This window comes from Chiloscyllium plagiosum, unplaced genomic scaffold, assembly GCF_037043375.1.
Source record: "Chiloscyllium plagiosum isolate Xiang-an unplaced genomic scaffold, Cpla_swu_hap1 HiC_scaffold_35, whole genome shotgun sequence".
Lineage (NCBI taxonomy): Eukaryota > Metazoa > Chordata > Chondrichthyes > Orectolobiformes > Hemiscylliidae > Chiloscyllium > Chiloscyllium plagiosum.
The window spans coordinates 58,743,104-58,759,360 of NW_028270173.1; the positions used below are offsets into that span (position 1 = coordinate 58,743,104).

Sequence of the window (16,257 nt, forward strand, 5' to 3'; positions counted from 1 at the left end):
TATCTAAGAGTACAATAGTACCTTGATTAGATAGACCAAGGGGGACTAGGAATGGCAAATGGAATTTAATTTGGATAAATGTGAGGTGTTGCATTTTGATAAGATAAACAAATGCAGAGTTTACACAGTTTAGGGTTGTCAGTGCAGGCATCACAGGTAGATAGGACAGTGAAGAAGAAGATGTTTGGTACACTTGGTCAGAACATTGTATGTTGCAGCTAAACAAGATGTTGGTGAGGCCATTTTTGGAGTACAGTGTGTAGTTCTGGTCACCCTGCTTTGAAAGGGGCAGCACAGTGGCTCAGTAGTTAGCACTGCTGCCTCACAACACCAGGGTCCCAGGTTTGATTCCAGCCTTGGGCGACTGTCTGTGTGGAGTTTGCACATTCTCCCCGTGTCTGTGTGGGTTTCCTCTGGGTACTCTGGTTCCCTCCCACAGTCCAAAGATGTGCAGGTTAGGTGAATTGGCCATGCTAAATTGCCCAAAGTGTTAGGTGCGTTAGTCAGAGGGAAATGGGACTGGGTGGGTTACTCTTCGGAGGGTTGGTGTGGACTTGTTGGGCCGAAGGGCCTGTTTCCACACCATCCCACTAAGTGTGGGATGAGGAGCCCTAGAAAAATTTGAATTAATGGGCTGGTTGGGCTCATATGTGGCACATAGAAAGATCGCTCTTTGTTGTAGGTCAGTCACCTCAACTCCAGGACATCTCTGCATGAATTTCTCAGGGTAGTGTCCTACACCAAATAATCTTCAGCTGCTTAATCAATGACCGTCCCTCTATCATAAGGTCAGAAGTGGGGATGAAGGAACGTATGTGCCACCCAAATACCAAGCAAAGATCAGCAAGAGAAACTCCAACCATGGTCTGTTGATACTCTTCATATCACTGAATTCCACCACCATCAACATCCCAGGGGTAATCATTGACCAGAAACTGAACTGGACTAGCCATGTAAATACAGTAGCAAGAAGAGCAAGTCAGAGGCCAGGAATCCTGCAGGGAATAACTCACCTCCTGACTCCCCAAAACCTGTTCAGCATCTGCAAGTATGATCGAATACTCCCCACTGGCCTAGAGAAGTGCAGCTCCAACAACACTCATGAACATTAACACCATCCAGGACTCAGCAACCCATTTCTTTGGAAATCCATACACCACCAACACTCAGCGTTTGCATCATGTACAAGAAGCACTGCAGAAATTCATCAAGGACCTTGACCAACTAGAAGGACAAAGCCAGCAGATACATACAAATTTCACCACTAAAAGTTGCCCCCAAAGGATCAATTCATTCATACTTGGCACTTCTCACTGCTTTTTAAACTGTCACTAGCTCAAAATCTGGGAACTCCCGAACAGGACTGCGGTTGCACCGGTATCATACAGACTCCAACAATTCAAGAAGTCAGGTCATCACCTCTTACTCCAGAGTAATTAGGAATACTCTATAAATGCTGACAGTCAGTGAAGCCCACTTCCAGTGAATGAAAGAAACCTCCCTCAATCTGGGTAAATGTCTGAGGTAAAATCACTTGCTGAATTACATTGTTATCGGGAGTTCTGAGCAAGGGTCACTGGACACGAAATGATGACTCTGATTTCTCTCCAAAGATGCTGCCAGACCTGATAAGCTTTTCCAGCAATTTCTGTTTTTGTTGCTCCAGAAATATTTGGATTGACTGTGAGAGACGTCAATCAGAGAGCCCACCCACTCTGCCCATTGTCTCCTCTTCCTCTTCCAGAGCTGGTTCACTTCCTATAGGGACTGAAAACCAAGTGAGGAGATGGTGAGTGAAGGAGCAGCTTTTATACAAATTGTATCCCATAATATCCACACCAATCTTCAGGCAGTCTGACTATCCTGTGGGCAGTCAGGGGTGCAAATGTCCCTTATGCTGTGTGAGAAGGTCCAGCTGAGAGAGCTGTTTACTCGGTGCTTTGTGCTGAACTGTTTGACTGGAGCTGTGTGTTGGATATTGAGTGTGTTTATTGGAAGCATTTCCCTCTGATTTCCAGACTGAGTTTGTGATGGCTCATTCCTGAATATAAGAAGGTGAGATGTCATTATCTGGTAATTGCAGAGAATCTGAAGATTCTTACTAATTTCCTGGTGTTGAGTTCTATGTGTGTTGGGAGCTGGGTATTTTCTGTCTTTTCAAATTTGTCCAAGACCTCCCACCATTCTCTTGCTATAAGAAATGAAAAGTTGTATTTATATCGAGGCTTTCACGACTACAAGAAATTTGAAAATGCTTTACCATTAATGAAATATTTTTGAAGGTGGTCACTGTTGTAATGTAGGAGATGTGACAGTTCATGTGCAAATAGCAAGATCCCAAATGTGTTAACACTCTCACAATTTACCATGGATCATTGAACTGTGTTTAAGGTCCTGTATAAATGCAAATTATTGTTTATTGTGTAAAATGTCAGATTGTGACCAGGCATTCAGTTATAGCAGCGTAATTTCCCTTATACTTCACCATCCAACTGAACCTTTGCTGTGAAGCAGTTTCCCAGACTCCCAGTAAAAGAAGATATAGTTATAACCTCAGATCTTCAGCACTGCAGGGTAGGAATGGATGAACACGGGTTCAAACTCGATGTGTTAAGGAGCATTGCAAGATGACCACTTGGGCTGTGGTTGCTCTCCCAGTGTGACTGGCAGGGATTTGGTTCCTGCTATTAATCTAGGTAGACAGAGAAAGAAATAGTTAGAGGGACAGCAGTAAAGGGAGAGCCATTACTCCTGTTGACATGTCTATTTACTCGTTTAATGATAATCATGAAATGAGGGCTGCGCTGGGCTGTGAGATTGTGGTGGAGTCCAATCCTGCTGCTGCTGATGGCTCACTGCACCTCAAGGACATCTAGTCTACATCCCTTTTAATGATGAACATGATGAAGGACTCATTTATCAGTTGGGCAGAGAGCAATAGATTTCCTTGAAATTTGCTCGACCTGAAGCTGTAGGTTGGATGCCTTGGGTTTGTGACAGGGGTCAGTCAGTCATGTCAGGTGAGGATAATGTTTGCGAGGTAACGAGGGCAGTTGGGTGGATTGGGATTTTGTGTGGGTTGGCAAAGGTCAGTGTAAGTGATTGCTGTGTTTGTTCTGGAATTGTCCAGATGTTGGACTAAGAAATTTTATTTCTACCTAAAATTTCTTGGTTAACTATTGGTTAAGTACTGTACCATATAAATGTCCAAAGTCTCTAACTCTGAATCAAAATCAAAGACATTTATGTTCAAGGGAGCAGGCAAATTGTCCATCTTCTGATGTATTCTGGGGTATTCCGGTCAATGAGTCAGGACTTCGACAGGGTCCTGAAGTACACATTAGGTCATCTATCTGGCCTCTGAACATCTCAACATTTGGTCCACTGGTTGAAAAGTCCATTTTTTTCCAGAACGCTTCATTATTTCCCAAACGCATGGGCTTGGATTTGATCATTTTTGCCCAGAGCTGTGGCTGAAAACTGAATTTGGGATGTGCAATCTGAGTGAGTGCAATTGATCTAAATTGGTAGATTAAACGGTACCCTTCAGTCAGCTACACTGAAACAGTATTTTCCTTAGCTTCTAGAACTTCCTCCTCAGTGTGTTTTCCTCAAATAAGTTTGGAAAACAAAGGGAGAACTTTCAAAATCTTTATTGAATTAATATTTCTCCAGAATGTTTTTACATTAAGCAAAGACTCTAAGGTCTTCATCAGGAAGAGTCAAGCTCACAGTGGACTGACAGCCAGTGTTACATTCTACCCAACTGTTTTTTCCATTGTCCTCACAATGCCTGGAAAGATGAGGTTCTTGGAGGTGGGAACAATGTGGCCATGTTGTCTGCTCCTGGCCACTATGCAGTGTTCCTGCTGGAAACAGGGATACATAGCAGTCAAGTGAGGGAAACGAAAATACTTTATCTGACACCTCCCCCCCCCCCCCTCCGTGCCCACCACCACCACCAAAGAAAAGCCCCCCACATAGGGAATAGCAAACTCACTGTGGAGTCAGCCCCTTCAGTAAAAGAGAGGAAGTTGGAGGAAATCATACTTCCTTTTCCTGTTTTACAGAAGGATTGCCCCGTACTACAGCAGAGAATGCAGGGAGGACAGACACTGCAGAGAGATCCTGACCATCACTGAAGGAACAACTTCACAACTGTGGGAAGACATCCAGTCCCTTTGCAGGATTGCTCAACACAGAGAAGGTTGAGCAGTCTAGCCATCATCTAGGAATCAGTCAAGTCAGGGGAACTTTGACACATCATCAGATCTGAAACTGGTCAGTGGTGTGGAGCCTTCCATCAGAACCAGCCTTTCTGAAGGTTCGGCTGTGGGTGATCGATCAGGGTGAGGCTGGGAAGAAGTGTGAGTGGCTCCAAGTGTGGCGAGAGCTTCAATCATTCATTGAGCCGCATTAACCAGTGACTAATTCCTTACAGGGGAGAGGCTGTTTGAGTGTGAGGTGTGAGAGGAGGGCTTTACAGCCTCATAAGATCCTTCAACACACAAGGTGCATCGGTTTTATAACTGTTAACACATCAACATGGAGGAGAAGCTGTTCAGGTGTGAGGTTTGTGAGGTGCGTTTTACTCGATCCTCTGATCTCCTGAGGCACCAGAGGATCCACACAGGGGAGAAACCCTTCCAGTGTGAGGTGTGTGACCGAGCCTTCGCACATTCATCAACACTAATGAATCACCGGCTCATCCATACTGGGGAGAAACCATTCAAGTGTGAGGTTTGTGATCAGGCCTTCACACGGTTATCGACTCTCATGAATCACCGATTCACCCACACAGGGGAGAAGCCGTTCAAGTGTGAGGTGTGTGAGCAAGCCTTTACTTGGCCAACCACTCTCATGAAACACCGACGTGTTCACACTGGGGAGAAACCATTCAAGTGCGAGGTGTGTGACAAGAACTTTGCGCAGTCATCAGCCTTGGTGGATCACCGACACATTCACACAGGGGAGAGGCCTTTCATGTGCGAGGTTTGCACCAAATCATTCTCGCAGTTATCATCCCTCCGCGTACACCAGCGCATTCACACAAGGCAGAAGCTGTTCAAGTGCGAGGTATGTGACAAATCCTTCTTGCACTCATCTCATTTTCGTGTACACCAGCGCATTCATGCAGGGGAGAAGCCATTCAGTTGCGAGGTATGTGACAAATCGTTCTCACATTCATCGACCCTCCGTGCACATCAACGTATTCACACAGGAGAGAAGCCATTCAGGTGCGAGGTTTGTATGAAGGCTTTCAGCTACTCCTCAAATCTGCTGAGGCATCAGAGGATTCACACAGGGGAGAAACGCTTTAAGTGTGAGATGTGTGACCGAGCATTCACACATGCAGCAACTCTCGTAAATCATCGACGTGTGCACACCGGGGAGAAGCCATTCACGTGTGAGGTATGTAACGAGGGCTTTGCAGGATCGTCAGGCCTGGTGAATCACCAGCGCATTCACACAGGGGAGAAACCGTTCACTTGTGAGGTGTGTGGCAAATCATTCTCACGGACTTCGACTCTTCGTGAACACCAACGCATTCATACAGGGGAGAAGCCATTCGCGTGCGAGGTATGTGAGAAAACTTTCTCAAATTCGTCCCACTTTCGCGTGCATCAACGTATTCACACGGGAGAGAAACCCTTCACCTGTGAGGTGTGTGACAAAGCTTACAGAACCTCCTCGAATCTCCTAATTCATCAGAGAATCCACACTGGGGGAGAAACCCTTCAAGTGAGAAATTTATGATAAAACTCTGAATATTTCAAACCTCCTGAGATCCCAGGGGCTGCATTCTGGTCAGAAATTATTCAGATGTGAGTTGTGTGACAAGGTTCTCACGTTCTTCTGGTTTCATCCGGTCCATCAATGCACTCATACCAGAAGAAACCCTATCAGTGTGGGTTCTGTGATAAAGTCTTCACAGCGTTGTTTCACCTCCTGGAACATCAGTGAACCTACCTGAGAGACAGACTCTTCCAGTATGACATGTGCCAGGATTGATGCCTGTCACTGTACACTGACATCTGTCTACGTTGTTTACCATCCAATGCTCACACAGGGGGAGCTGACATTCTAAGGGACTGTCTGTCTCAGCTGGGTCTAACTCAAACCACTCCCACCATCAGGTCAATCATTTCAACAAGGTCAATTTCACATTTGTCTAGATCTGCAAACTTCACCAAAAGAGGACATCAATATGAATAGAAGCTCCTGGATAAATTCATCATCCTTTCAGTAGAGGGTCAGGTACAAATCACTCACTGACTCTCACCATGACCAAGAAGACAATCAGATACTCACTGGTTAGAAATGCTTCAAGTTCTCATCATCCAGCACAAGCATCCGGGGAGGGGCCATCCTTGGGTAATAATGGAGGTACCTCAATTACCCTCAGTCTCTCTGGTCTATGGAGGAGGAGAAGAATCAGCCAGGAATCAGCTGGGAAGGCAGAGGGAAGGGCAGGATGTGCCTCGGCTGTGACAGTCTCCATTGTCTCATAACATTCACTGTCTGGCTCTCCACATGCTGAATGGCCACACAAATAGAGCACCAGAGGCCAATCAATGCCCACAGTTTGTAGAGTACAGTCTTCTTCCTCTTGGACTTCAGGTCTTGTGATGTCATTGTGCTGCATGAATGTTCATCACTGATCGAACAATTTGATGATCTGTCTGTCAGAACCAGTTCCCACATGGAGCGAGTGGTATAGTCATTACTTCAAATTTTGACTTGGGTTTAGATTTTCCAGAGGAACCTCTGACATGTTATTTATTACCAGAAAAATGCAAGCAAAATGTCAATGACTACATCAGGAATCCATCAATGCATTCATTGATCTGACCAAATATTTGACTCAGTCAGTCATGGGGCTCTGTGAATTGTGCTCCAATTGTTAGTAGAATTGGGTGTTAAGACTTAATTTCATTGATTAACCAATCTGGTAATAGTGGTAGTCAGTTTTATTTCAAGTGCCTGTATAAATAGAAATCAGTTACAATTAATTCAAAATCTTCATTGAGATCTGCATATATTAATTGAGTTACAGTATTGATTTGTCAGGTTTTGATAAGGTGGAGGTTTGAACACTCAATTTTGGACAATCTTAGACCTCGAACTCCCAGTTACTTGCGATTTTAATTCTCCATCTTGGTCCCATTCTGACCTCTGTCTGCAGTGGTATTCCAGTGAAACTCATCATATTGTACCTTAGCAGCCACTTCTCTCAAAAGTCTGCCATTTGTTTGGAGATCCACCATCTTCTGGAGGGCTCGCTCTGAAAAGAGTACAGAGTTTTAAAAAAAAGAAAGACTTGTGAAGATGTAACACATACGGAAGATGGAATATTGGCTGCAGTTCCTTTACAAGCCAACACAAGTCCTAGTGTACAGAATAGTTGCTGTCACCTTCCTTCTGAAGCCCAGACTGTGTAACAGTATTGCATAACAACACTAGAGAAAATTAATTAGCAAAGCAGTAGCATTCCATTAGCATTCAGAGGACCATTGAACACTCACTGTTGTCCTTCCTGAAGCCAGGTCCACAAGCATTCAAACAAACTATGAGCAAAATCAACTTGGAAATCTGTCCACGTGGCTGAAAATCAAGCCCTGCCCAGATGCCACTCTCTTATATTCCAGATGAGGACAGAAGGCACTGTGAGGCTTTCCCTGAGGAACAGCAGCATTGATCTTAATGACTGGGAGGAGCTTACTACCAATCGCTCAGAGTGGTGACAACTCGTCTATCAAACTGCGTCACACCTTCATGATGAGGCAGAGCCACAGGAGAGAAGGAAAGAAAAGGAAGACAATCCTAGTCTCCAGATCTCACTTCCCATGGGATGGCCCAGCCACATGAAGACCCCATATTGGAAGAAACTCAATGACCCTATAGAGACATCATCCTTCAACTGACAGTCAGCTGATGAGGAGGAGGAGGGGATGATTGAAAGTTTAGTCAAAGAGATGAGATTTGAGAAAGGTTTGAAATGAGAGGAGAGAGAGAAAGATGCAGAGCGATTTAAGGTGGAAATTGAGCAGCACGGATATCTGGATGGCTGAAGAAACAGCCATTAATGGGCAACTGAAGGAAATGGGACAGAATTGGAGGAGCAGTGATCTTGGAGGGAGATGGGGTGGAGGTGACAGAGAGGGAGAGTGTGAGATCCTGGAGAAATTTGTACTGGGGCCAGAGATTTTTAAATTGGAGGTATTGGGGACTGCAAGGTGTAGGTCAGTGAGCACAGGAGTGCTAGCTGTGAAAGTTAGGATAGAGAGCGCTGAGTTTTAGCTGAGATGAAATTTATAGAGGGTGGAAGATGAGGTGGGTGCTGGGCCGGAGAACATTGGAATGGTGTAGTCTAGCCTGGAAACAGCAACAGCATAGATGAGGATTTCAACAGCAGATGGACTAATGTGGTGTTGGAAATGGGTAGTATTACAGAGGGGTAAGCAGGTGATCTGTGTGATGGAATAGTTCATTTTGACTTGATTGGCTTGATTAATCATCTTCAACACCTCAATTAGATTACCCCATCATTTTCTACATTCAAGGGAATACAAGCTCAGTCTGTACAACTTGTTCTCATAATTTAATCCTTTAAACCCTTGGAATATTCTGTGAATATATACTGCACTCCCTCCAAGGCCAGTATATCCTCCCTGAGGTATGGTGCCCAGAACTGGATAGAGTAGCTGGAACATGACTTCCACATTGACACAGGGTCCTGCAGTAATAAGCAATTTTAACAGAGTGAAGCAGGACCTTGGTGCTTGATGTGGCCCAGATTGGGTGATGGACGAATAAACCAGTTGTGCTCTAATCTTCATGTCTTGAACTTGAGAAACAGTGAGATTGACCAGGATAGGATTAAAGGAAAGTTTGGGAACAAGGGTGTAGCAGGTGGATCTGATTGCATGATTAACCAGATTGTTTCTGTAGCTGTCAATGTAGTTAATGGAGGGCCAAGGGGCAGGGAGTTGGGAATTAGATAGCACCATCCAACTCACCTGGGGTAGAGGGTCTTCCAGTGTTGTCCTGTTTCCACCATCTATAGAAGCAAAATGCTCAGCGATACAGTATAGTTTTACCTCCTTCATCTTTATTCCGGGCCCTGGAGGGAGAGAGAATGATCGCTCATGTGCATAGAGACATGAGTTCACGGTCTTTTGTGGAAGAGCAGTTTCTCAATAAACTATATAGTCATTTTACAGGGAGGAGCATCCAGATAAGGCAATGGACATATTAATTGGGTGACCATTACAATCAGCGAGTATCAACAATAAAGATTAAGCCAACTGCTGTTACACAATGAATGTTCTTAACCTTGTTAACTGACATTACATACCGAACACTACCTCATCTTGTTAAATGGTTCTACATAATGACTGCTTTTCCACCTTGTTAACCCATTACCCTTGCCTCCAGCACCCCATTGTTAACTCTTAAGTTCTCATCTGATCTGATTCATGCTTAGCTGAACCTCTTGTTTCACAAAACTCAGAATTTAACTCTTTCTCTGCCTGCTTATACTGTATACACATTCTCATTCCCTCCTTTTATCATTTCGTACCAACCAATGGCATTGCCAGCTTTCATAAGAATCTAATAGCCTGTATTTAGCAAGTTATTAATACACACCATGCAGTGATTATAATAACAAAAATTACTAGTCTATTCCTCTCATGTGAAAAAAAAACACCAGTAAAGTTCTTAAATCCACAGTCCTTAATGACCACTCCATCCCCTCCAAGTCGAGTGGAAATAAGCCAATTCTCCAAAATCTCCTTTAGTAAAGTCCAACCTGAAAACAAAATTCAGTCTGTCCTTGCATCACTCCTTGGAGAAATCTGAATTCTTGGATAAGAGCAATTAAATACTTAACAAAACTGATGAGACTGCTATCCTTGCAGAGATGCTTCAGATGGAGGATACCAGCGCATCTGAGTGTGCAGTGCAGCAGCTGCAGCACCAGGCTAGGTGAATGCAGCATTCTTTGCTGCTTCTGCTCCCACTCTGCTATTAAATGTAACAAAACCAAATGGCTGTTGTGATGTTAGCTTGATCAGTGAACTTCATATCCTTTAAATGATCGAAAGACAAGGTAAAGCTCATGTGGTTTAATGTCCATAGGAAGGCCACTGACAAAAAATGTACCGAACCCCTCTTCACTGTTGTTAGCTTCTTCACTTTCCGTGCTCAAGACTGATGAGCTGCTGTTACGCAATGAATGTTCTTAACCTTTTAAACTGGCTTCACATAATGAATACTTTTCACCTTGTTAACTGATGTTACATACTGAACGCTATCCCATCTTGTTAAATGGTTCTACATAATGACTGCTTTTCCACCTTGTTAACCCATTAACCTTGCCTCCAGCACCCCATTGTTAACTATAAGTTCTTATCTGATCTGATTCATGCTCAGCTGAACATCTTGTTTCATAACACCCTATTTTATCTGAGTCATGTTCAGCTGAAACTCTTTTTCACAAAGCTCAGAACTTAACTCTTTCCCTACCTGCTTATACCCTATACACATTCTCACTAGAAATAGAAACTGATTGGTCCAAGGTCACTGGATCTCTGTAACCATTGGTGGGATCCTCTTCCGATGATGAGTGTTTGACTAATACCATGGGTAATGTTGTACTCTCCTTTCTGGGTGGACTGCTATCCTGAGTATGGGGAGGGAGTAGGGTTGAGTCTCTACAGATCTGAGTTCCCTCAGTCCATTATACTTCAATGTAATAATGGTGTGATATGTTCACCTTACACTCTTCCAAGATTCATTTCATGACCTGGGAAGGATCTTGAATAATTTTGAAATGCTTTGTTATTTTGGTTGATTTAAAATTTGATGCACACTGAATATTCCATTGATTCATGTTATTTAGGACGGTTTTACCAATTTCTGTACAGGTTTATAATTTGATAAATTAATTTATCAGCTGACACAAAGCTCTCTGATCTGTCAGCCTGGTGTGTTCCTATTCAAAATGCTGAATATCCTACAGTAAGAGTTTTGTATGCAATATATTGCTCAATTTCCCTGTGGGATGAGATCCTTTCTCTATCAATAGGTTTATAATTTCTAGTTCCCAGGAAGCAGATCATTTCCAGATGAAAGAAAGATTTGTTTTTATATATCAATTTTCACAACCTTGATCTGTCTGAAAGCACCTCCCTTTTAATAAAGTGCTTTTGAAGAGTAGTTAGTTATGATGAAAGAAACATTGGCAACCATTTTTTGCAAATTGGGTGGCTACAAAATGTGATGCTAACCAGATGATATATTTTTGTGAGAGTGTATTGATATCTACATTGATCAGGGCATGAAGGATAACTCCAGTCTTCCACAGTTATAGCAGGTGGCTTGGAATTTTAATCACTTCAAGTTTATCAATGTATTAAAATAAATAGAAAAGTATCTCTCCTTTGGAAATGGGTTGGACTGAAGAGGTAAAGCACTAGTTTTCTTAGGTTTGCAATGTGTTTATTCAGACCCCCAGCTGTTGTTTCAGTTCAATCTATAAGTAGTTTGTGGATTATGTCTAAAGATCCTCAAATCTATGGTATAAAAGAATAAGAGTATTTATTACTTATTTATCATAATTTCTATTGTTAATAAGCCTATGCTTTGTTTTATTATTAAAATAAAGACTGCAACATTCCGTGCTTATATTTTAGTAGAGGTCCCTTTGGTAATTTTTAAGATGATGACCTATTTGGATTGGTTCATGTTGGAATCTGACTAGTTGGGTGCTAACATCACATGGCATTCCCCAGGACAGTTCAGTGTCAGTATCACACATTTCAATAAAACTCCAATGGGTACAGGCCCAACTTTTCATCCGATGAAATCCATTGTGGGAATTAGTTGAATGAATCTTCTCTGATTTACTTTTAGAATTAGAATTCCTACAGTGTGGAAACAGGCACTTCAGCCCAACAAGTCCACACCGACCCTGCAAAGAGTACCCACCCAGACCCATTCCCCTCCCCTATATTTACCCCTGACTAATGCACCCAACCTACACATCCCTGAACAGTGTGGACAATTTAGCATGGCCAATTCACCTAACATGCACATCTTTGGATTGTGGGAGGAAATCAGACCACCCGGAGGAAACCCATGCAGACATGGGAAGAATGTGCAAACTCCACACAGACAGTCACCCAAGGCTGGAATTGAACCCAGGTCCCTGGTGCTGTGAGGCAGCAGTGCTAACCACTGAGCCACTGTGCCACCCTACTTCTAATGTAGTTTTGAGTTTTCTTTAATTAAGGAGACCAAAACTCTGGCCAGTACTCGAGATGGGGTCACATTTTTGTCACTGGTTTTAGGGCTGGGACTAACTGATGATAACCTAGACAATTCACTGGGGGAAACACACAGCAGTTATTGGAGCAATATAAAGGAGTGAAAACAGCTCTTTGCCAAGTTGTCAAATGCACAAACTCATAAACAGAGGTGCCAGACCAGGCGCAGAGACTGACAAATGTTACCTTTAATGTGTTTTTGCAAGAAACCTTGTCGGACCTTATTAACAACATTCATCATTTGAGATATTCCAAATGTGACAATGTTACTAGCTTATGAGAAAATGACCTGAAAACAAAGGACAAAAATAATTCTCCGGACTGAAAATAACAGAATCTGAATAATACACAACAATAATTCTTCCAGACCTATGTAAGAATGTGTGTACCTTCCACAAGTCCAAGATGTAAAATCCAGGATTGTGGTGCACTTCTTCCTGCCATACTTCATGTCGTACCTGGAGATCTTTTAACCTGGTCGGTTGTATTTCTGATGCATACATTTCAAATTTGTGTGTGTGCAGGAGGGATTATCATTGTTAGCAGTTTGGAACAGGAACACCTGTAAGTCCCAGGAATGTGTGAACCTCCTTCCTGTTCCCGTCTTTCTCCCCTTTCCTGTGCATGTGCCGATCTCATCATTACACAACATCAGTGTTGCTGTGGGTCTACCTCTTCTGAGGAGAAAGTGAGGTCTGCAGATGCTGGAGATCAGAGCTGAAAATGTGTTGCTGGAAAAGCGCAGCAGGTCAGGCAGCATCCAGGGAACAGGAGCTCATTCCTGAAGAAGGGCTTATGCCCGAAACGTCGATTCTCCTGTTCCTTGGATGCTGCCTGACCTGCTGCGCTTTTCCAGCAACACATTTTCAGCTCTACCTCTTCTGACCTGCTTACGAACACACATCCACTGACACTGTTAGTTTGAAACTCTCCGAGGATGAAGGATGCTATTCCCACACTAGAAATCTCTGTCAATCATTTACCAGGGGAACTGAGACAGCAGCTGCAATAAGTGAGGTTTTATTCAGATGGGACAATGACAAGTTTAAATCCCCACCTGATCTGCTGCTCAAAGTCACCTCCATTTTCCCGGTCAGTTTCCCAAGTTTCGGGAAACTCATGTTGCTCCAGAAATATTTGGATTGACTGCGAGAGACGTCAATCAGAGAGCCCACCCACTCTGCACATTGTCTCCTCTTCCTCTTCCAGAGCTGGTTCACTTCCTATAGGGACTGAAAACCAAGTGAGGAGATGGTGAGTGAAGGAGCAGCTTTTATACAAATTGTATCCCATAATATCCACACCAATCTTCAGGCAGTCTGACTATCCTGTGGGCAGTCAGGGGTGGAAATGTCCCTTATGCTGTGTGAGAAGATCCAGCTGAGAGAGCAGTTTACTCGGTGCTTTGTGCTGAACTGTGTGACTGGAGCTGTGTGTTGGATATTGAGTGTGTTTATTGGAAGCATTTCCCTCTGATTTCCAGGCTTGAGTTTTGTTGATGGCTCATTCCTGAAAAAAAGAAGATGAGGTGTCATTATCTGGGAGGTGCAGAGTGTCTGAGGATTCTTACTTATTTCCTGCTGTTGAGTTCTGTGTGCGTTGGGTGTTGGTTATTATCATGAGGTTTGTAATTTGTACAGTTCCTAGGAGAATGTTGCCTCATTGCATGGAATAGGAGTTGGTTGAAGCTCTTATGGTGCAGTGGTTGTGACCATACCTCTGAGTCTGGAGGCCCAAGTACAAGGCCCACATGATCTAGCGGTGTATAATAACATATCTGAAAAGGTTGATTTTAAAAAATGGAGTCAGCCACGTCGTGTCTCGAGTATGCCCCACCATTTACCAAGATCATAGTGTTTCTGTAACCTCCATATTTCTGCTCTTTCCCTAATTCCCTTCAAAACTTTGGTGAAAAAAAAATCCATCTCAGATTTGATAGAAGTTGCAGATTTAGCATTAATTGTCAATTATGGCAATGAGTTCCAATCTTCTCCCACTCTTTGTGTGTCACAGTAGTTCCTTATTTCACTCCAAAAAGATCTGACTGTGTTCTTTGGATAATACCCTGGATCTAGACTCCCCATCCGATAAAAATAAGTTATTTCCATTGGCGTGAATTCTTCACTTTAATATTTCAAAAACGTTCATCAGATCATCTTTTAACCTTCTAAGCACTGAGGAATATAACCCTATTTGTTTAAGCTCTCCTCATTATGTAACCCTTGCAGCTCAGGGATCATTCCAGTACTGTAAATCTGTACTGCATTCCCCCCAAGGCCAATACCTTATGTGTGGTGAGTTATCTAGAATTGTTCTCAGTAGTCTAGTGATAATCAAACCAGGGCTTTGTGTCACTGAAATATGTTGTTTCTGTGTCGCCATAGTCTTATCAGAACGTAGGGACTGCTTTCATATTAGAGAGAGACAGAAGTGACTGTGGTCATTTAACCTGAGGGCCACCAGATCTCAAGCAAGGGAAGAGATTGAGAAGGAGAGTCCTTCATGGTAGCCTCAAACCAGTGATGGGAACTGAACCCACACTGTTGGCATCACACTGCTCTGTAAACCAATGATGCAACCAACTGAGCTAAGCATTCTCACTGAAATATGACTTCTACCCCATAATATTCCTTTTCTCAAGCCATTTCCATTATCCTATACTTTATGTATCTCTTCATGACATTTTAATGATGTCAATACCTTGGTCCCCAGGTCTCTTATTACCTTTTTCAGTATTCTGTTCATTACTATTTATGAAATAACAACCCCTCTACCCTGTTCCACTCCCAATGCCACTGACTCACCACTTCTATCCCACATTTACAGCTGATCGGATCAACAAAGAACTTGAGAAGGCAAATTTGCTGGAGAGATACCGTGTGAGTGGAGTAGCAACTCCTCACACCTTCTATCCATTCTGTTTCTGGGGCCAGCCGTCCTCTGATTGGTCACCCTATTGTTGCATTTCCCTGAGCATCTTGCAGGTTTTTTTGCCATATATGTACCCGTTATCTGCATGTATTTAAGTGCAGATTGTGGGGTTAATATTGACCAGAAGTTGAGCTGGATCAGCCATGTAAACACAGTGGCTGCAAGGGGCTAGGAATCCTGAGTGAGTAACTCACTTCCTGACTCCATAGATCCTGTCCACCATCTATAAGACACAGATCAGGAGTATGATGAAATATTCTCCTCTTGCCTGGAAGTGTACAGCACCAGCAATACTCAGAAAGCTCAACAGCACCACCAGGACAACAAAGCCCACTTGACTGCCACTCCATCCATCACTTGCATTGTTCATTCCCTCCAAACTGTCAGACAGTGGTAGCACTCCTGAAGATGCACTGCAGCAACTCATTAAGATTCCATCCACATCACCATCCATACCCATGATCCCCACCACTTGGAAGGTTAGGACAAAAGGTGTCTTAACAGTAAAACCTGTAAGATCCACCACTGCCACTGCCATTCCCCCCACCCACCCACCGCCAAACTTCACGCCACCATGGCTTGGAACTCTACTTTGATTCCTTCACTGTCACTATTCAAACTCCTGGAACTCGCTTCCAGACAGTACTATGTGTGTCCTGACATCCCAATGGCTACAATGGTTCAAGAAGGCAGCTCATCACTGTTCAAAGGCTGTTAAGAAAGGGTAGTAAATTCTGGCTTAACCTGTCATGCAGTCTTCCTATGAAGGTTTAGGTAAAGAAAACTGTTCACCGAGGGTGGAAAGGGTGATGGAGGAAGTCACGATTCCTCTTCCTGTTTTACACAAGGATTGCACCGTATTGTATCACAGAGGATGGAGGATTTTGCAGATACAAAAAGGATTGATACGATAGATAGATCCTGACAACCCAAGGAATAACCTAAATCAGACAGTACAGAGAAGGTTGGGCAGTGAAACCATTGTCTGGAAATA

General features: G+C 43.3%; 1 protein-coding gene and 1 long non-coding RNA gene across 2 annotated transcripts; one reads left to right on the forward strand and one right to left on the reverse strand.

Moving 5' to 3' along the window:
- Positions 1-1,832: 1,832 nt before the first annotated feature.
- On the forward strand, positions 1,833-11,691 carry LOC122541197 (uncharacterized). Its single transcript, XM_087978738.1, has 2 exons — positions 1,833-2,055; positions 4,071-11,691. The coding sequence occupies exon 2, from the start codon at positions 4,546-4,548 to the stop codon at positions 5,755-5,757; it is 1,212 nt and encodes a 403-aa protein (XP_087834864.1). The 5' UTR covers positions 1,833-2,055; positions 4,071-4,545; the 3' UTR covers positions 5,758-11,691.
- On the reverse strand, positions 7,151-13,812 carry LOC148140974 (uncharacterized). The gene is made up of 3 exons (XR_015752934.1): positions 13,390-13,812; positions 9,021-9,124; positions 7,151-7,285 (listed from the first exon to the last, which is right to left on the reverse strand). It is a non-coding gene; the product is annotated as an uncharacterized LOC148140974 (long non-coding RNA).
- Between the last annotated feature and the right edge of the window lie 2,445 nt (positions 13,813-16,257).